The 22421-nt window shown below is 46.9% G+C and overlaps 1 protein-coding gene and 1 long non-coding RNA gene across 3 annotated transcripts in view; one reads left to right on the plus strand and one right to left on the minus strand.

Annotated features, from left to right (window-relative positions):
- Nucleotides 1–3878: 3878 nt before the first annotated feature.
- Nucleotides 3879–22094, minus strand: LOC122457277. Its single transcript, XR_006276747.1, has 3 exons — nucleotides 22058–22094; nucleotides 13522–13531; nucleotides 3879–4044 (listed from the first exon to the last, which is right to left on the minus strand). It is a non-coding gene; the product is annotated as an uncharacterized LOC122457277 (long non-coding RNA).
- LOC122457267 overlaps nucleotides 8068–22421 on the plus strand; it is a 57321-nt gene continuing 42967 nt past the window's right edge. For both annotated transcript variants that reach the window (XM_043501297.1, XM_043501300.1), the window contains exon 1: nucleotides 8068–8145. In XM_043501297.1, coding sequence (XP_043357232.1) covers nucleotides 8076–8145 — 70 coding nt within the window. In that variant the 5' untranslated portion in view covers nucleotides 8068–8075. The remainder of the gene's footprint in view (nucleotides 8146–22421) is intronic.

Below are 22421 nucleotides of genomic sequence, written 5' to 3' on the forward strand. Positions count from 1 at the left end.
CTGGTTTTAAGATTCTACTCGATAAGTTTATGGAGGAGATGGTATGATGGGATAATGGGATTTTGGTAAGTAATTGATCTTTAAATATTCAGGGTAAATAGGCCAAATCCCCTGAGATGGGATATTAGATGGATGGGATCTGATTTACTATAGAAAACTCTTTCCTGGGTATCTGGCTGGTGAATCTTGCCCATGTGCTCAGGGTTTGGCTGATTGCCATGTTTGGGGTCGGGAGGGAGTTTTCCTCCAGGGCAGATTGGAGAGGCCCTGGAGGTTTTTTTGCTTACCTCTGTAGCATGGGGCATGGTTGACTGGAGGGAGGCTTCTCTGCTCCTTGAAGTTTTGAACCATGATTTGAGGACTTCAATAGCTCAGACATGGGTGAGGTTTTTCATAGAAGTGGTGGGTGACATTCTGTGGCCTGCGCTGTGCAGGAGGTCGGACTAGATGATCAGAGTGGTCCCTTCTGACCTTAGTATCTATGAATCTATGAATCTAAGTCTTCCTCTAGCTGGAAACAGGAGGGGGGTAACCCGGTGACTCATAGATTCATAGATACTAAGGTCAGAAGGGACCATTCTGATCATCTAGTCCGACCTCCTGCACAGCGCAGGCCACAGAATCTCACCCACCCACTCCTATGAAAAACCTCACCCATGTCTGAGCTATTGAAGTCCTTAAATCATGGTTTAAAGACTTCAAGGAGCAGAGAAGCCTCCCTCAAGTCAACCATGCCCCATCATACCATCTCCTCCATAAACTTATCAAGTAGAATCTTAAAACCAGATAGATCTTTTGCCCCCACTGCTTCCCTTGGAAGGCTATTCCAAAACTACACTCCTCTGATGGTTAAAAACCTTCATCTGATTTCAAGTCTAAACTTCCTGGTGGCCAGTTTATACCCATTTGTTCTTGGGTCCACATTGGTGCTGAGCTGAAATAATTCCTCTCCCTCTCCTGTATTTATCCTTCTGATATATTTATAGAGAGCAATCATATCTCCCCTCATCCTTCTTTTAGTTAGGCTAAACAAGCCAAGCTCCTTGAGTCTCCTTTCATAAGACAAGTTTTCCATTCCTCGGATCATCCTAGTAGCCCTTCTCTGTACCTGCTCCAGTTTGAATTCATCCTTTTTAAACATGGGAGACCAGAACTGCACACAGTATTCTAGGTGAGGTCTCACCAGTGCCTTGTATAACGGTACTAAAACCTTCTTATCCCTACTGGAAATGCCTCTCCTGATGCATCCCAAAACCGCATTAGCTTTTTTCACAGCCATATCACATTGGCAGCTCATAGTCATCCTATGATCAACCAATACTCCAAGGTCCTTCTCCTCTTCCGTTACTTCTAATTGATGCGGCCCCAATTTATAACTAAAATTCTTCTTACTAATCCCTAAATGCATAACCTTACACTTCTCACTATTAAATTTCATCTTATTACTATTACTCCAGTTTACAAGGTCATCCAGATCCTCCTGTATAATATCCCGATCCTTCTCCGAATTGGCAATACCTCCCAGCTTTGTATCATCTGCAAACTTTATTAGCACACTCCCACTTTTTGTGCCAAGGTCAGTAATAAAAAGATTAAATAAGATTGGTCCCAAAACCGATCCCTGAGGAACTCCACTGGTAACCTCCCTCCAACCTGACAGTTCGTCTTTCAGAAGGACCCGTTGCAGTCTCCCTTTTAACCAATTCCTTATCCACCTTTTGATGTTCATATTGATCCCCATCTTCTCCAATTTAACCAATTATTCCCCATGTGGCACGGTATCAAATGCCTTACTGAAATCTAGGTAAATTAGATCCACTGCATTTCCTTTATCTAAAAAATCTGTTACCTTTTCAAAAAAGGAGATTAGGTTGGTTTGGCATGATCTACCTTTTGTAAAACCATGTTGTATTTTGTCCCATTTACCATTGACTTCAATGTCCTTAACTACTTTCTCCTTCAAAATTTTTTCCAGGACCTTGCATACTGGAGATGTCAAACTAACTGGCCTGTAGTTACCCGGATCACTTTTTTCCTCAGTGTTTAGCGGCCCCACTTCTTCTTTCTTAGTTTTCTTCTTATTTATATGGCTATAGAACCTTTTACTATTGGTTTTAATTCCCTTTGCAAGGTCCAACTCTACTCGACTTTTAGCCTGTCTCACTTTATCCCTACATGTTCTGACCTCAATTAGGTAGCTTTCCTTGCTGATCCCTCCCATCTTCCACTCCCTGTATGCTTTCTGCTTCTTCTTAATCACCTCTCTAAGATGCTTGCTCATCCAGCTTGGTCTACAACTCCTTCCTAGGAATTTTTTCCCCTTTCTTGGGATACAGGCTTCTGATAGCTTCTCCAGCTTTGATTTAAAGTAATCCAAGGCCTCCTCTGCCTTTAGATCCATAAATTCTTCAGTCCAATCCACTTCCCTAATTAATTTCCTTAATTTTTGAAAGTCAGCCTTTTTGAAATCAAAAACCCTAGTTGCAGATTTATTTTTGTTAATCCTTCCATTTAGTTTGAACTGAATTAGCTCATGATCACTTGAGCCAAGATTGTCCCCTACAACCATTTCTTCTATGAGGTCCTCGCTACTCACCAAAATTAAATCTAAAATGGCATCCCCTCTAGTCGGTTCAGCAACTACTTGGTGAAGGAATCCATCAGCTATCACATCTAGGAAAATCTGAGCCCTATTATTATTACTAGCACTGGTCCTCCAGTTTATATCTGGGAAGTTAAAGTCTCCCATGATCACACAGTTTCCATTAGTATTTACTTTATTAAAGACATTAAAAAGGACTCTATCCATATCCAAATTAGATCCCGGAGGTCTATAGCACACCCCAAGCACTATCGTACGAGAGGCTTTACTAGTTTTCTTCCCCAATGTAATTTTTGCCCAGACAGACTCTGTCTTATCCATTGCATCACTTCTTATTTCTTTACATTCTACCTCATCATTGATATACAATGCTACTCCACCACCTTTTCCTTTGTTTCTGTCTTTCCTAAACAGCACATACCCTTCAATACCTGTAGTCCAGTCATGACTACTCATGGTCCTGGAGAACCCGAGAAAGTGTCATGTAAGGCCAGGTGGTAGCAAGATGCCTCACAACCCTGAGTACCCCTAGGTAGCATCATACTGACACAATGCCCATCTGCTGCGCTCACTTCTATCCTGCAGATGGTTCCTGCACTGCATTCTCAGCAGGCCCTGGTGGCTGGGAGAATGGCACCTTCTCCCCAGCACCATTTTCCAGCCTATGCTGATACCATGGGACCCTGGTACAGTCACTGAGCCAGATTTTGCTCTGCGGGGGAGGGTGGTTACATACAGTGCACCTGCCTGCCCAAAGTGTCCAGAATGTTGGTGTATCTGGTCCCAGCAGGATGTCTCAAGCCTAGGGTCCTCTGGGGACACAGTCCTGTCATAGAGACACCTGCATTAGCTCCAACCCAGCTAGTGACATAGGGTGTGTGGCCCCTGAATGGAGGTGGAGCCAGGAAGTTCACAGATTCATGGATTCCAAGGCCAGATCATCTAGTCTAACCTCCTGTGTAGCTCAGGCCAGAGAACTTCCCAAAGCAATCCCTATAGCAGAGCTTTTAGAAAAAAAATCCAATATCCATTTAAAGTTGTCAATGACAGAGAATCCACCACGACCCTTGGTAGATTGTGTTAATGGTTAATTTATGCTTCATTCCAGTCTGAATTTGGCTGGCTTCAACTTCCAGCCATTGGATAATTTTAGACCTTCTCTACTAGCTGAAGAACCTATTATTAAATATTTATTTTTCATGTAGGCACTTACAGACTGTGATCAAGTCACCCCTTAACCTTCTCTTTGTTAAAATAAACAGATGGAGTTCTTTGAGTCTGTCACTAAAGGCATGTTTTCTCATTCTTTAATCATTCTTATGGATCTTTTCTGACCCCTCTCCAATTTATCAACATCGTTCCTAAATTGTGGACACCAGGACTGGACACAGGATTTCAGCAATTGTCACATCAGTGCCAAATACAGAGGTAAAATAACCTCTCTACTACTATGCGAGATTTCCATTTATGCATCCAACCATCGTATTTGCCTTTTTGGCCATAGTATCACACTGGATGTTAATGTGCCACTGATTATCCACCATGGCACTCCTATGTTTTTCAGTGTCACTGATTCTCTGGATAGAGTCCCACATTTTGTAAGTATGGCCTACATTCTTTGTTCCTAGATGCATGCATTTATATTTAGCCATATTAAATGTATATTGTTTGCTTGTATCCAGCTTACCTTTCATTAATGATCTGAAGGATGGCATGGACTGCATCCTCAGCAAGTTTGCAGATGACACTAAACTGGGAGGAGTGGTAGATATCCTGGAGGGTAGAGATAGGATAAAGAGGGACCTAGACAAATTAGAGGATTGGGCCAAAAGAAATCTAATGAGGTTCAAAAAGGACAAGTGCAGAGTCCTGCACTTAGGTTGGAAGAATCCCATGCACCACTACAGACTAGGGACCGAATGGCTAGACAGCAGTTCTGCAGAAAAGGACCTAGGGGTTACAGTCGACGAAAGCTGGATATGAGTCAACAGTGTGCCCTTCTTGTCAAGAAGGCTAATGGCATTTTGGGCTGTATAGGTAGGGGCATTGCCAGCAGATCAGGGGACATGATTTGACATTGGTGAGGCCTCATCTGAAGTACTGTGTCCAGTTTTGGGCCCCACACTACATGAAGGAAAGTGTCCATTGGAGGGCAACAAAGATGACTAGGGAACTGGAACACATGACTTACGAGGAGAAGCTGAGGGAACTGGGATTGTTTAGTTTTCAGAAGAGAAGCATGAGGGGGTATTTGATAGCTGCTTTCAACTACCTGAAAGGGGGTTGCAAAGAGGATGGATCTAGACTGTTCTCAGTGGTGGCAGATGACAGAACAAGGAGCAATGGTCTCAAGTTGCAGTGGAAGAGGTCTAGGTTGGATATTAGGAAAACCTTTTTCACTCGGAGGGTGGTGAAGCACTGGAATGCGTTACCTAGGGAGGTGGTGGAATCTCTTTCCTTTGAGGTTTTTAAGGTCGGACTTGACAAAGCCCTGGCTGGGATGATTTAGTTGGGGATTGGTCCTGCTTTGAGCAGGGGGTTGGACTAGATGACCTCCTGAGGTCCCTTCCAACTATTCTATGGTTCTATACCTAGCCATTCAGAATTTGCTTTGTGTCAGTGAGCTGTGCTCATGATTAATTACACCTCACCCTATTTTTTCAGTGATGATTTTATGTTGTTTTCTGGGTGTTAATGAAAATGGTAAATAGTTTAGAGCCAAGAACTGATCCCTGTGGGACCCCACTGGAAACACACCCACTCGATGTAAGAGTTCTGAAGGAACTCAAATGTGAAATTGCAGAACTAACTGTGGTGTGTAACCTATTGCTTAAATCAGACTCTGCACCACATGATTGGAGGTTCATTAATGTAACTCCGATTTTTTAAAAAGACTTCAAAGGCGATCCTGGCAATTACAGGCTGGTAAACCTAGCTTCAGTATCAGAGAAGTAGGTTGAAACTACAGCAAAGAACGGAATTATCAGACACGTAAATGAACATGAATTGTTGAGAAAGAGTCAACAAGGTATATGTAAAGGGAAAACATGCCTCACCAATCTATTAGAATTCTTTGAGGGGGGTCAACAAACATGTGGACAAAGGTAATCCAGTAGATATAGTGTACTTGGAGTTTCAGAAAGCCTTTTACAAGGTCCCTCACCAAAGTCTACTAACCCAAGTAAATGGTCATGGGATAAGAGGGAAGGGCCTCTCATGGATCAGTAACTGGTGAAAAGATAGGAAACAAAGAGTAGGAATAAATGGTCAATTTTCAGAATGGAGAGACATAAATAGAGGTGTTCCCCAGGGATTGGTATGGGGACAAGTACTGTTCAACATATTCAGAAATGATCTTGAAAGGGGGTTAACTCTAAGGTAGCAAAGTTTGTGTATGATACAAAATTTGTCAAGATAGTTAAATACAAAGCAGACTGCATTTATTAACGTTGAATTTCATTTACCATTTTGTTGCCCATTCACCCATATTTGTGAGATCCCTTTGTAACTCTTGGCAAAGTAATAAACATTAGAAAACATCATTTCAACTCCATGAGCAAAATGATGGGATCAAAATTAGCTGTTACCACTCAAGAAAGAGATCTTGGAATCAATACAAGTTCTCTGAAAACATCTGGTCACTGTGCAGTGGCAGTCAAAAAAGCTAACAAAATATTAGGAACAATTTTGAAACGGATAGATAATAAGACAGAAATGATCATAATACCACGATACGAATATAATAAATAATATAAAACACTCAAGGACATGGAAACTCAAAAATATCACTATATAAATAGATGGTACGCCCACATCTTAAATACTGCATGGAGTTCTGGTTATTTTATGTCAAAAGACGTATTAGTATTGGGAAAAGGATACAGAAGGACAACAAAAATGAGTAGGGGTATGGGATAGCTTCCATATGAGCAGAAATTAAAGACTTGGACTGTTCAGTTTAGAAAAGAGATGACTAAGGGGGATACGATACAGGTGTATACAATCATGAATGGTGCGGAGAAAGTGAATAGGGAAGTGTTATTTACCCCTTCACATAACACAAGAACCCAGTGAAATGTATTGCTGTCAGGTATAAAACAAACAAAAGGAAAGACTTCTTCACACAATGCACCATCAACCTGTGGAACTCGTTGCCAGGGGATGTTGTGAAAGCCAAAAGTATAATGGGGTTCAGAAAAGCTCCTTAGATAAGTTCCTTTAGGACAGGTCTATAAATGGCTATTAGCCAAGATAGCCTGTGACACAACCCCATGTTCTGGGATTCTTTAAATCACTGACTGCCGGATGCTGGGACTGGAAAACTGAGGATGGATCACTTGATAATTTCCCTGTTTTCTTCATTCCCTCTGAAGGATCTGGCACCAACCACTGTCAGATGACAGGATACTGGGCTAGATGGACCATTGATCTGACCCAGTATGGACGTTCTTACATTCTTCTCTTACCCTCCTTTAATTCTAGCCACTCCATTATCTTGCTGGGAAGCCACATCAGACTTACAGGGCTATAATTATCTGGGTCATCCCGTTTACTCTTTTTATATATTGGCAAAACATTAGCTTTCCAATGCTAAGGTCCTGTGCCCAGGCAATTCCCGGTCTTTGTATCACCCCCAACCAAAGGGAGTACTGTACACAGACCACGTCCTGGTGTTACCAGCATGGTCCCCATTTTTCATGTGATGCCAGTGTCTCAGGTCCCCTTCACACGAACACCTAGAGCATGCTGGCTTTTCATTCCTTCCCTCTCCATGTCTAGTTGATCTACAGCCACAGTGTCTGCCCAAGCCATATGCCTGGGCCGGGCAGGCCTGGGTCAGTGTGACAGGGACACACGGCCCCTGGAGGCATGGGCTGAGGGTGCGCAATGAAGAGGCAAGTGGAGTGAGAGCTGGCACTACCAGAGCAGGCTGGGAGCTCAGAACAGATGTTAATAACCCTTGTGCATCAATTCGTGATAAATTCACCCCCACACACAACTCCCGCCCTGGCAGTGATGCGTGCAGCGGGCTGTGGAGGGTGGAGACACCGAGACAGACAGCAGCTCATGTCAAGAACGTGCCCTTTTGTCTTCCATCTCAGGGGACAGCTGGAGCTAGTGGGAAAATGGTGGAAATTGTCAAGTGGAATTTGTCCTTTTCCTGGGAATGGATTTAGAAATTCACTAGTTTTGGCTCAGCAGGACTGAACCTGTCACAGGGAGGTTCCTATGGGAAACCAGGGGGTCCAGCACTCCCTGATGCAGAGACCAGATGGGGGGGGCGGGTGGGGCTTGGTGAATCATGTTTCCATTCTCATCTCATGAGGGAGGGCCCCTCTGGCCACAGACATGTCAGGGCCTCTCTCAGACACACTACAAGAGCCCAGAGCCTGTCCGGGCCGGAAGAAGGAGGGGAGAGGGAGGGACCTGGGGCACAGAGCCCCAGTGGATGCTCATCAGAGACCTAGACTAGATGCTGCTGCGGGATATTCAGGCTGAGTCGCCGGCTCTCGATCACCCCATGATCCTGCTGTGGCTGCTCTGTGAGTTTGTAGTGAGCTCTCTGCCTAGGGGTTTAGGGGGAGGCAGGTTTATAGGTCTGCCTGTGCTGGAGGGACATGGGGAACAGCCTGGAGGGGAAGTAAGGGTAAAAATGGTTTAAATGAACAGCTGCACGTTGATGTTATACTGATCTCTAAGCAGTTATTTCATGCTGGGTTTAAAACTGGTTTGAAATTCATGGCCAAAGTTTCTTACCAATTTCTGAGAGAATATTTAATGCTTAGAACATTGTTTTGATAACTTGCTATTTTATTTAATATATAATGTCCCTGTGTGTGTATTGCACTCACATATATATTACAATGTATGGCTGAAGTTTTCAAAGCTGCCTACGGGATTTGGACACTTTGTTCAAATTCATGGCAATTGAGCATCCAAATCACCTGCACAGCTCTGAAAGTCTGAGCCGGTGAGCAGATCTTTAATGGTACATAGAATGGACCTGCATTAAAAGGATGATATTGAGGTTACAAACCTGGAAATGACAGGGTTAGGACTGGCTGTGTGGAGCTCATTTCAGGGACGAGGACAGAGTCAAAGCTGATTAGGAAAGTAAAGACAGTGAGAAAATGTTGTGAAGATCATGAATGTTCATGTTCTTTGTTTTCAGCAGGTTACATGGTGAGGAGTGTTTTACTATTAGAACAAATTTCTTAAACATTAATCCTGCCTTGCAAATATTCAAACTTTGTAAGATTCCCACTTGGGGCTTTCCATCGATAGCCATGGTGAGACCCAGGGACCACAGATGGATCTGATTGTCTTGCAACATGATCCTGGGTTGGGATTTCCTGGCTTGTCTGGGCTTAATTATTAATATTAATGTCACCCTAGTGTAGCTGTGTGTATAGTTAGAGCTGCTGTGTCTGTCACTCACCCCCTCTGCTGTCTTGTGCAGGTGCTGGGGTCACAGGCCAGGAGCCCTGCATCTCCCCAGGTGAGTGAGAGCACAAGAGACATGGAAGAAGGGGAGACATAAAAAGGAGTGAAATCCCCAGACAATGGCAACAGGAGCGCGGCTGGGGAGGTGTAGGAGGGGGATGGGTGGGCAATGCCTTTTGCACGATTCCTCCCTGAAATCCTGGTAATCGCACTGTAAATGGAACTTCTCACATTGACAGACCATAAACATTACTGGAAATGAAACATATTTTGGCCTAATCCTCAGCAGGCATAAATCAGCAAAGCTCTGTTGACTCCAATGGAGCAGGGCTGATTTACATGAGCCAGGGATCTGGCTCAGTGTCACTGAGAAACATGTTTAACAAACATTTCATGTGTAAATCTTGGCAGCCTTGGTGCTGACAGAGGAGTGTATTGATGAGACCAGGATACTGCACTAGAATGAATTTGTCTTAAATCTCCTGTGTTGCCTTGTATTTATTTTAATTCCAACATGAAGAGAAACGGCTCTTTCCATCAGCCAAGCGCACTTCTCACTAATTCATCACTAATGCTTAGTTCCCTGCCTGGCTCTGCCTTCACTGCAGAGCTAACTCAAGTTATCTGCACTCAGTGACTCCTCTTGAGTTAGCCGGGCTCATGTGAGAACAGGCACACTGCTGTGCCCACACAGATTCTGCGCTCCCTCGAGTGTGGGGCTATGTACATCTTCTTGTGGCTCAGCCCACGGCTCTGAGAGCTGCAGGAAACTGAGCTGCTCTATGAATTCTTTGCCAGTCTGTCCTTTCTGGGCACACTAGGGGAACTGTGGGAAGGCACTGGAGGACTAGTGGTACTCAAACGGTGCTAGCCTGTGTCCACACTACAGCGGTTGTTGTAACAGCTGAAGCTTTGTGCTCACACATTTTAGCATTTACCCCTATTGGGCTGGCCAGCTCCAGAGAAGAGCATCACCAAAATTGAATTAAGGGATTTCTTTCTGAACAGGACTCATGTTATATTTCAAGTTAACACTGCAGTGAAGAGAAGCCCTTAGTCTCCTCAGAGGCATGTTTTAGAGCACATCTACACTGTAGATAAAAACCCCACAGCAGTGAGTCTCAGAGCCCAGCTCAATTCACTTGGGCTCGTGGGGCTTGAGCTACAGGGCTAAAAATAGCGGTGTAGACATCCCTACCTTGGCTAAGCTCCAGCCAAAGCGTGAGTGTCTACACTTCAATTTTATCCCCCTTGCATGACTCTATGAATCTTAGTCAGTTGACCTGTACTCTGAGACTTGCTGTCACGTTGTTTTTTTGCCATGAAGATGCACCCTTAGTCTCTCTTTCTTGTTGCAGGTGACTTCCCTTCTCCTAAATTGTCTCTGAGCACCTCTTCAGCTCAGGTCGGGAACTCCGTCTTGGCTCAGTGTTCCCTTCTTCCCAACAGTTTAGCTACTTTAGTTATTTTCTGTGAGGACGGCAAAGAAATATCAAGCCAAAAGGCCATGCCAGGCCGGTCACTGTATCGACATGACATCTCTGTGTGGAGCTCAAGCCAGTTTCGATGTATGTACCAGTACAAGAATGACCAGAACCAGGTGAAAAATTCTCGTCTGAGTCTTCCCCGAACCTTGAATGTACCAGGTGAGTTGTTGGACCCCAACACTATGTGAGGAGGGGGAAGGGAACAGCTGGCTGGTGTCAGGCATTTTAGAATTGTGTGGGCTTCTGCCATGGGAACCTGGTAATGACGAGGCAGGTAGTGAGCTGTGATCACTGCCGAAGTGTATTGCGATTGTGCACAACGTATTAAATCGGAGGGTCTGTCCGAGATCGAGGTGTCAATAGATGAGGCGTTGGATAAAATAGATAAATTAAACAGTAATAAGTCCCCAGGACCAGATGGTATCACCCAAGAGTTCTGAAGGAATTCAAATATGAAACTGCAGAATTACTAACTGTGATATGTAACCTATTGCTTAAATCAGCCTCTGGACCAGATGACTGGAGGGTAGCTAACGTAATGCAGATTTTTTTTAAAAGGCTCTGGAGGCGATCCTGGCAATTACAAGGTGGTAAGCCTGACTTCGATACTAGGCCAATTGGTGAAACTATTTTAAAAAACAGAATTATCAGACACATAGATGAACACAATATGTTGGGGAGAGTCAACAAAGCTTTTGTAAAGGGAAATCCCGCCTCATCAATGTGTTAGAAGGTCTATAAACTCATGAATGGTGTGAGGAAAGTGAGTAAGGAAGTGCTATTATCCCTTCACATAACACAAGAACCAGGGGTCACAAGATGAAATTAATAGACAGCAGATTTAAAACAAACATAATGATGTATTTCTTCACACAACATACAGTCAACCTGTGGAACTTGTTCCAGGGATGTTGTGAAGGCCAAAAGGATAACTGGGTTGAAAAAAGTATAATATAAGTTCCTGGAGGCTAGGTCCATCAATGGCTATTAGCCATGATGTGGGTGTTTCTAAACCTCTGACTGCCAGTACCTGGGAGTGGATGACAGGGGATGTATCGCTCATTAATTGTCCTGTTCTGTTCATTCCCTCTGAAGTACCCGGCATTGGCCCCTTTCAGAAGACAGGATACTGGGCTAGATGGACCATTGATCTGATCAAGTCTGGCCGTTTTTCTGTTCTTATGTTCTTATTAAATTTGTAACTCCATTATACGACCCCACCTCCTTGGCCTTTTTGTCTGTCTCATCCACCCATGGTGTTTGGGGGCAGGGATTGACATTTATCATGTCTGTAAAGCTACCAGCTCAATGAGACCTGACCTGGATTTGACCGTCATGTGCTAGTGCATTATTATTATTAATTATGATTACACCAGATGGGAATCTGGCCCACTGATGTCAATGGAGCTGGGCTGTTCTGCACCAGCTAGAGATCTGGCCCATTGACTCTAGTAGAGTGGGACCAATTTACCCCGACTGGGATTTGACCCAGTGTGTCTGAGGCTCCTTTGGAGAGACATGGTCTAGGGATTTGTAGCAGCTATGTCTCTGGGATGATCTCTGCTTGGCTTGCCACTGAACTGCTGAACGTCCCTGATATTGTCTGTGTTTTTTTCCCAGGCCAGAAGCTGATCCCGAGCACCGGCCCCAACCCTGAGGATCCACCATCTCAGGAAGGTGAGTGACTAGGGTTGCCAAATTTCTAATTTCAGAAAACTGAACATCCTTGCCCCGCTGATGTTCCGAAGCCCCTCCCCCTGCCCCGTCCCTTCCCCGCGGCCCTGCCCCCACTCACTCCATCCCCCCTCCTCCGTTACTCGCTCTTCCCCACCCTCGCTCACTTTCACTAGGCTGGGGCAGGAGATTGGAGGTTGTCGGGGAGGGTGAGGGCTCCAGCTGGAGGTGTGGGCTCTGGGGTGGGGCTGGGGATGAGGAGCTCAGGGTGCAAGAGGGTGCTCCAGCCTGGAGCCAAAAGGTTCGGAGCATGGGAGGGAGCTCTGGGCTGGGGCAGGGGGTTGTGGTGTGCGGGGAGGGATGAGGGCTCCAGCTGAGGTGCGGGGTCTGGGGTGGGGCTGGGGATGAAGGGCTTTGGGTGCATGAGGGGGTTCTGGGTTGGGGCCAAGGGGTTTGGAGTGTGGGAGAGGGGTGTGGACTCTGGGAAGGAGTTCGGGTATGGGAGGAGATGTGGGGTGCAGGATCTGGGAGGAAGTATGGGTGTGTGAGGGGGCTCTGAGTTGGGGCAGGGGAGTGGGGCACGGGAGGGGGCTTGGAGTGTGGGCTCTGGGTGGCTCTGGCTGGTGTGGTTTGTGGGGGGTCCAGGAGGCATTGATGTCAGGTGGCCCATTAAATAGCAGCCGCACCAGCACTGCCATGAATCTTGGACACATGGCTCGGGGAGGACCAAAGTTTTTCCTGTTCTCTGGAATGCAGGGGGGAGAGAATTCCCCGCAAGTGACACCCCTCCCGACTGCTGCCCCTGGCTTGCTGCTCCCCCAGCATAGTGCAAAACACAGCAGCTCTAGGGAGAGAGCTGCTGCAGGCCCCCTCATCCTCCTGCTGCCATTTGCAGTGACCCCCAGCCCCTCTCCTTCGTTCCCCCCCACAGCCCGGCCGCTGGCTGGGGTCTCCACACTCAGCTGCTGCGTGACTCTGTTTGGACCCGTTCCCAAGCAAAGCAGCCCAACTTTAGCCCCATGCTTCCACACAGCCCATTCATTCCTGGGAGGAGAGTTACCAGCCCACAGCCCCTTACCTGCTGGCCGCATGGTCCCAAGTCGAACCTGGCACAGCAGCCCCCCAGGGATCAAGCTTTGGGGCCTAGGACAGGTGGCAGTGGCTTGCCCTGACCCCCTCCTCTCTCAGCTCCCAATGGCTGGGGAGCAGTGGGCTGGGTAGGGAGGGCTTGAAGGCACTTCCTAAAGGCCACAGTGACCGCTGTGCAGGGAACCCCTGGCCACCGCGTTGGCTGCTGCCTGGGGTTAACCCTACCAGCCCCAGCCTGCAGCCGAATGCCTTTCCCAGCCCCTCTGCTGGGATCCACCCCCTGCCTGCCAGGGCTCGCACTGCCCTGAGCTCCACAGAGAGAGCTGCTGCAGGCCCCCTCCTCATCCCCCTGCCACCAACCAGACTTTTAATGGCCCGGTGGGCGCTGCTGACCGGAGCCGCCAGGGTCTCTTTTCAACTGGCGTTCCGGTCGAAAACCGGATGCCTGGCAACCATAAGATTGACTGTGTTCAGGCCTAATTCCCTCAGTGCTCAGCACGCTGAGACCACATTGGGTCTGAGCTCTTGAGAATCTCACCCTGAGTCCCTGACCCACAGCCCATCGGCATCCCTGGGACCCTAGCTCTGAGTCCAATGGGCCGGGCTTCTCCTATGTTCAGAACTGGGAGGAGGTGTCCTGTTCTAGGCTGGTCCTTGAGCAGCCCCTCTCCAATCTGCTCCACAGCAGGGTGTGTCAGGAGGGGAACAGCACACGTAGGAGCATCCGCAGCTGCGGGAAACCCATCTGTCTCCCCACAGCCATTCCTCCCTCTCACCCTGCAGCTGGCAGCATCTCCTGGGGCTGGCATGAGTGAAGGGCACACGGGGTACTACCTTTTAGGGGGCTGCCACTGCAGAGCCCTTCCTTCCCCAGTGGGGTGGGAGGCATGATCTGTCTTGTTCTGGAACCAGATATGGACTCTCTACAGAGCTTTCTTCTTAGCAAAGTACACACCAGACATGTTCATAAGCCGGGTATGGCTGAGGTTAGCTTAAATAGGATATTTAACATAGAGTGCTAATTAATGTTTGAATAGTACAATACAGTTCAGCAGCTCCTTCCCCTCCAGAGAGCAGCAGCCAGGGCTCAGGGTAGTCAGCAGTGCCCTGGGTGTGTCTCAGGCAGAGAGAAGGGTCTGTAACATGTGGAGGAAAAGTGTGAGAATCATCTAGAGATAGGTTCAGTGTCTGGTTATCCCCCAATGCAATATTCTGATGCCTAGCTCCCATCTGCAGTCCCCCTCCAGGAGAACAGTCAAGGAGACAGCTTGCCCTGGTATGACAGTCCCTGCTTGGGGTCCCTTTGCGTCTCTATCCTCGGGTGTTAGTTCCCCGTGTGCTCTCTGTGCTGAATGTGAAGTGCGGTTCTGAACTATCTCACCTCCTCCGGGGGATTTTCTATGAGGTCTCATGACACTGTGCTTCCCCTTCTCAGAACATGGCCCCCGGTAGTTCTGGGGGGACACAGCTGCACAGCTGGAGGCAGATCTGCTTTGTGGGGGCCCCACTGTGACGGGTTTGGTCATAGAAACCCCCTTGGGACTGTCACCTGATGTGCTGAAATTACCTCTGAGCCCATTTTCCCCGCCAGCTTGGGACTTCAGAACCCTGCTTAGTTGAGCCAGACATGCTAGCCTCCTGCAACACAGACCAAGGGTCTGGACCACGCCCCCAAAGCTGCAGGCTTTAAGTGAAAACAGCTCTGCAGGTTACCTGACTCCAGCACCCAGACACCCAGGTCCCAGTAGGATCCAAACCCCAAATAAATCCATTTTACTTTGTATAAAGCTTATACAGGGTAAACTCATAAATTGTCCGCCCTCTATAACACTGATAGAGAGAAACACACAGCTATTTGCTCCCCCGGGTATTAATCACTTACTCTGGGTTTATTAATAAACAAAAGTGATTTTATTAAGTATAAATAGTAGGATTTAAGTGGTTCCAAGTAATAACAGACAGAACAAAGTAAGTTACCAATCAAAATAAAGCAAAACCACACAAGTCTAAGCCTAATACATTGAGAAACTTATTACCGGTAAAATCTCACCCTCCAGATGTTCCAATAAGCTTCTTTCACAGACTAGAGTCCTTCCTAGTCTGGGTCCAGTCCTTTCCCCGGTACAGACCTTGTTAGTTCTAGAAGACATCTCAGGTGGTAAGCTGGGGCTTTCTCATCACTGGGAGCTGCCTTTGTTCTGTTCCACCCCTTTTATAGCTTTGGCACAAGGTGGGAATCTTTTGTCTCTCTGGCTCCCCCCCCCATCGAAGAGGACCAGATTTAAGATGGATTCCAGTATTAGGAGACATGATTACATGTCCTGTGAGGCCCCAGCCTCCATTCTTCCTGGGCTGACCCACACGTACACAGGAAGATTTGCAAGTAAACAAACCCACTCACAACCAATGGTTCTAGTGAATGGGAGCCATCAAGATTCCAAGCCACCATTAATGGCTCACACCTTGCATAATTACAATAGGACCTCAGAGTTATACTTCATATTTCTAGCTTCAGATACAAGAATGATAAATACATACAAACAGAAGGAATATATTCAGTAGGTTGTAACCTTTAATTTGATACCCTACAAGTGACCATTTGCATAAAGCATATTTCAGTTACATCATATTCATACTTATATTTCCATAAAACATATGGAGTGCAACATCACACCCACTCTGAGCCTGAACACCCTAGAGCCAATTCTCTACCCCGCAGCCTCCCGTCAAATGTCCCCTTTTGTGTTCCAGGTCCAGCCATGTCTGTCTACTTCTGGATCCTGCGCTCCACCCTGGTCTTTCTCCTCCTGGTGTCTGCCCCGATCATCACCAATGTCCTGGAGAGAACAAGCCATTGCTCAGTGTGAGCCTCCAGACCGGAACTCCCAGGGGATGTAACACAGCCCCGTCCGCTCCATCCTCCTGCTCCACCAGCCCCATCCCCCTGGCTCCCAGCTTCTCAATGCAGTTCCCACTGTGCTGCCTCCCATGCACCACTCTGCTCTGTGCTCCTCCCCAACGCCCTCGGTTTTCCATATTTCAATCCCTCTGAGCAATCCCATTGCTTCACCTGTCTAGAGCAAAACATGGGGATTTTCACAGACAACTCTTGTCTTGTTCCCCTACCCCACGCTGTGTCTGTCTGTCCTCAGACTGCGAGCTCCTTAGGGACTGTTCCTTCTGCGGGGTCTGGAAGGCACCTGGCACATTGTGGGTGCTGCTCCACATAAACAGTAATAACTATGATCTAGGTTGGGGTGTGGCTCATAAAGTTCAGCAAACAGGTCAATGCCACTGAGCCCTTAGGTTCTCACAGGAGGTGGTGGCCAATCGTGGGGCACAGCACTCACATTTAATATATTCATTCCCCACCTGAGAAGAGGCAGCTGCATTTCCCAGCCTGCGTCCCATGCCCAGGTCCCACACGGCAAACCCCACAGACAGTCCCTGGGCAGGGGCAGACCTGGGTTTGGACAGGCCCCACACGACAAACTCCAAGGACATTCACTTGGCAGGGGCCCAGTTTAGACTTTGCTAAATCCTCCAGTCTCCCTGTCCTGCTGATCAGCTTTTCCTCCATCGGCTCTGGGCAGAGCTTGGGCTGAGAGGCTCCCACACAGGGCGCCGTCTCTCTAGAGACTGGGCTGGTGCAGGGCTGGTGATGGCTGTGGCTGATGCATAGAAAACTCTTGCTGGGATATTCGGAAGTGCTCAGCGAAGGGTGCACTAGTGACGTCAATGGGAGAACCCCTCTTGCCTCATGAGGACAGCATCAGGCCAGCATTTGTGAAACTCCCACCTGGGAGCTGTTAGCCATGCTTCCAGAGCACTGTACTCCAAACTGCCCACTGCTCCCCAAATTAAACACTGTGCAGAGAGTCAAACTCCACCCCTGAACCCAGATCAGAATGTCTCAGCACAGGCCCACCTCAGCACTGGATCCCATCACATCCAGGGCTGGAGTAGCTCACACATATGGGGCCCCAGGCTCAGGCTATAACCCGGGCCGGCCTTTGGTATGGGCAAAAGGTGCAAAGAGCCAGGGTGCCATTCTAAGCAGGGCACCTCCGTCTCAGGAGTGCCCCCGCCCCGCTGCTCTGCAGCCAAGGCTGCTCCTGCCTCCTGCTTTGGAGCCGCCCCCAGCCAGCTGCTCTCAGGAGCCTCCTGTTTGCTGTGCTGGGGGTGGGGGTGGGGTGGGGGGGTAGCAGTGGGAGGGGGCTAGGGTGATCAGATGTCCTGATTTTATAGGGACTGTCACGATTTTTGGGTCTTTTTCTTATATAGGCTCCTATTACCCTCCACCCCGTCCCGATTTTTCACATTCGCTGTCTGGTCACCCTATAGGGGGCAGTGATGTCAGGGTGTTCCCCGTCTATGTACCCCATCTCTGTGATCTGGGGGGTGGGTCAGGGATCAGGAGTGGGATGGAGCAGCTGGCAGCTGCTGCTGCTGTCTGAACAAACCTTGAGACTGGTGAGTGCCACTCTGCTTAAAGGGGCAGTGCGCAGTCTCTCATAAACTCTGCCAACACACACCGGCTTTCTCTCTCACACACACTTCTCCAACACAAACTGTCTCTCCTCACATATACACACACTTCCCCCAACTCTCACACTTGTCCCCCAACACATATTGTATTATGTTGTTGTTATTAATTCTTGGTACTTCCTGCAATGCACATATATTCTCTGTAATTTTATTCTTTCAAATTGCTGTTGTTTTAGCTTTTTTGACCGGTCTGTGCATGTTGTAATTTTATTTCTCTCTTATGCTTACATTTAATTCTTTGTGTAGTGAGTTCTAAAATGCCTAAGCTGTCCTGCCTGGAGTAATTATCATTATTACTTTGATTATCATATTGTGCTTTGTCATTTATTATTTAAAGTGGTACAATCCTTCTAGAATGTAACTTCAGCTTGTACTAACCTTAGCAGTGCCAGTTTAAAAAACATTAGCTAAAAACATAACTTTAGACACTGGGCAGATGAAGGTTGCTTATTTTCAAATTGTATTTTTAGTTATATCTGTAAAATAACTTAAAATTTGCATGAAAATAGATGCAGTTCCAACTATGATACCAATAGCAATGACGGAGTCAAATGTTAGTGAATCATGTACATGATGGTGATCGGTAAACATAAATACAGAAATAATTAAAAATATAAATTCCCTTTCTTAATAAAAGAGAAAAAAGCCTTAACCACATATGTTAAAATTAAGTATGTTCTTAGTGGAATGAAAAACAATTGACTAAAATAGAGCAGATAATGGCAATAAGACAGCATATGTATGGTAGAGAAAATAAGTAGATTTTAAGCAGATTTTATTTATGTCTACTAAAGATAATTCACAAAGTATCAAACATGTGTTTCTGATATCTGTTCAAGGTTTGGGATTGGGAATCTCTGCTGTATTATCTCCTGATTGTTCTAAATTTACATATAAACTTTAAATGTGGCTTTAACAATTAGATACAGGGCTCCTGACAGCTAATTCCTAAATTTTTCTCTGCAAAAACCCTAGAGTTTTCAGGTGCCTAAGCAATCCCTGGAATCATGATTAAAGTTTCATCCCACCCCCAGAATCTGAAAAATGGCACCCTGGTGAGCCAGGAGTGGCCAGAGGGCTGAAGAAGGGCCGTGGGCTCTGGCAAGACGCAGCCCCCATGTGACAGCATGAAGCCAGTCCTTCTATATCGTGATGCCAACTTTTCCCAGCCTAGCGCTAAAAATTTCCCAAATCTTCCCAAATCTGGTAAAAAATTCCCAGAAATTTCCCAGGATATAGAAGCTCTGCTGACGAAGCCCATCTTGAGCCACATGCCGAGCACCAGGCACCACAAGCCACAGCAGCAGCGCAGAAAGGTGACAATACACCATATGCCAGGCCACCCTTACTTCTGCACTGCTGCTGGCAATGACATTGCCTTCAGAGCTGGGCGCCCCGCCAGCACCCACCAGTATAATGCAGCCCTGCCAGTGCTTAATTGTATCTTTCAATAGAAATTACACACTGGGGGAGGCAGCGGAGCCCAGAGATGATGTGGGGGGACCAGGGTGCCCCTGGGGGCTGGGGTGATGGGGGGGCACCAAAATACAAGTTCAACCAGGGTACCATTTGCTCTAAGGCCGGCCCTGGAATAACACAGCCACCCAAACCTCTTTGCCCCTGTGGAGCTCACCTCTAAGGACACATACAGCCCCATAGAGTCTCCAGCTAAATACAGCCCCAATACATGTGGTTCACTCAGTTGTGGATATGTAGGTGCCCAGCCCCAAAGAGTCCCTAGGGCACAGCCTCACCCCACCTGCAGCCTCTGGGGAGAGGGAGGAAAAACAGCATGAAAATGGGTAGGAAAAAACAAGTGCTAGAAAGTGTTAGTGCAAAGGGAAGTGCAGTGTCAGGGGGCACGTGTGTTAGTGAGCTGGGGGTGGGATCAGAGTGCAGTGCGGGAGGGGCAAAGCCTTCAGAGCTGTTGATCCAGTCCCTGTCTTGGGGGCTAGTGCTAGTGAAACCCTGGTCAAATCCATCTCCAGGCTGTAACATAGGCCAAAGGCAACTCCCGAGCTGAGGGTGCATGGCAGGGCTTAGCACACAGGGATATTTACACCAGAAATACCCAGCACAGTGACCCTCTGGCTGGCACACGTGGTCATCCATGTCACCTGGGCAAAGCAAGTGTGAAATGACCCCAGAGTTACACCCCCGCTGCACTGGCACAAATGGCACACTGTAGGCCCGGCAGGAGAGACGCAGACCGCTGAAATCCAGGATTAGGGAAGAAATTATGATTGGTACAAAAATAATGGTTGAGAGAGACTGGAGAGATCCACCCAATGGCACAGTTTGATAGAAAGTGACAATTAGATTAATTAAAACCTAGATGGTCCTGTCTGGCCTAAACATCTTTGGATCGCTGATGCCCTTTGCGGGAGTTTGTAATGTCAGATTCAGTAACGACAGACCCAGACGGGGCTCTCGCTGAGTGGCCTGTTGCACTGTTCTAACAGCTCCCTGCCACATTGCCCGGCCTGCGGACCATCCTAGAGCAGGTGTCTGAGTGCTCGGGAGAAGGAGCCAGGACTCCCTCGTACAGTTGGTTAGACATGTGCTCCCGTGTAGCAGGAGTGGCTCTGAGTAGGTCACACATCACAGCCAGGCCATTCACAGGCAGGATGAGATCCAAAGGCCAGAAAATGATACTAGAAAAATCCATTCTGGAACAAGATGCAAGTGTTTAGAAGGGAGGGGAAGTAACCATTGGAACTGCTCACCCAGGGACACGGGGGACTCTCCAACACTGATGTCAGTACAGTGTTAGAGGATTGCTGGTCAGAGTAAACACTCATTCCAGGTTGTGAGATACAGAATCTTTGCCTCTGGGGACATGGATTCATAGATTCCTAGGCCAGAAGGGAGCATTGTGATCATCTAGTTTGACCTTCTGTGTAGCACAGGACTCAGAGTTTCCACAAAATAATTCCCAGAGCAGATCTCTTAGGAAAATATCCTATCCTGATTTAAAAATTGTCAGTGATGGAGAATCCACCACATCCTTGGTAACTTATTCCAGTGGGTAATTACCCCCACTGCTAAAAATGTACTGTAAAGCTGGCAGACCAGGTGCCAGCTCATGCTAAGGTCCCGAGGGCTCCAGTGAACACTGTCAAATGCATAGCTGGAAACCAATGTGTTAGTAGTGTTAAAATGGATATCAGACTTGTAACAATGTGTTTAGCTTGTAGATTTTATGAAATGCTTGTAAGTTGCTACCGCACATTATTCTCATTTATAATATCTGTAAGCCATGTTATAAGGTAATGCTTCAGTGTTTGTTCGGCAACTGAAAAAATATTTCCTCTGAAAGTGAAAATCCAGTCAGGAAAGAAGCATCACCCAGTGTGAAATACTGGTTTTGCACCCATGAGGAGGGGTTATCTCTGGCCCATCAGGCAAGCCTAATAAATCCAAATAGGGCATTTTAAGCCATCAGGAGGAAGGACTTTGTTGATTGCTCCCGGCACACCCATGAAGAGGGGGATGTGCAGAAGCACTTGTCCCACCAGTTTGTACACTAGGGAAATGGGGATAAAAATCCCTGACCAGTGATGGATCTTCCGGGACTGGGAGTAACCGGAATATTTTGTGATCTTTGTTGTAAAGTGGCCATCTATCACAAAGGCAAGCTTGCCTGTGTGGCAAGATAGATTGGAGTGCCCAAGGGGACTGTCTGTCACTCCATGATAAGGCTGTATAGTGCCTGAGGAGTTTACACTTGTTACTGGGCTGGTGAAATGTAAGTATAGAATTCACAATCAATTTGGGGTTTGTGCTCTGCTTCTTAACAGTCTGCTCTGAGATTGGTATTCTCGCTTGTGAGCCACTTGCTTGTGTGCCATTTACTCCTAATTACCAGTCTGAATTTGTCTAGCTTCCACTTCTAGCCATTGGATCCAGTTATATCTTTCTCTGCTTGATTGAAGAGCCCATTATTAAACATTTTCCCCATTGTAGATACCTACAGACTGTAAACAAGTCACCCCTTAACCTTCTCTTTTTAAGCTACATAAATTGAACTTCTTGAGTCTATTCCTATAAGGCAGGTTTTCTGATCCTTTAATCAGTTTCATGGCTCTTCTCTGAACCCTCTCCAATTTATCTACAACTTTTTTGAATTGTGGGCATCAGAAATGGACACTGTATTCCAGCAGTGGTCGCACGGTTTCCAAATATAGAGGTAAAATGACGTCTCTATTCTTACTCAGGATTCCCCTGTTTATGCATCCCAGGATTACATTAGCCCTTTTGGCCATAGCATTGCACTGGGAGCTCAGGTTCACTGCCACTCCCAAATCTTTCAGAGTCACTGCTTCCCAGGAGAGAGTCCCCCACCCTGTAAGTAAGGCCTGAATTCTGTTCGTAGTTGTATATGTTACACTTAGCCATATTAAAACACATATTGTTTGCTTGCTCCCACTTTACCAAATGATATAGGTTGCTCTGAATCAGTGACCTGTCCTCCATTATGTACCCCTTCCCAAATGTTGTGTCCTCTGCAGACTTTATCAGTGATGATTTTATGTGTTTATGATCTTATGACATGGGGGATTCTCCAACACTTGGAG

The sequence above is a fragment of the Dermochelys coriacea genome, chromosome 23, assembly GCF_009764565.3.
Source record: "Dermochelys coriacea isolate rDerCor1 chromosome 23, rDerCor1.pri.v4, whole genome shotgun sequence".
Classification (NCBI taxonomy): Eukaryota; Metazoa; Chordata; order Testudines; family Dermochelyidae; genus Dermochelys; species Dermochelys coriacea.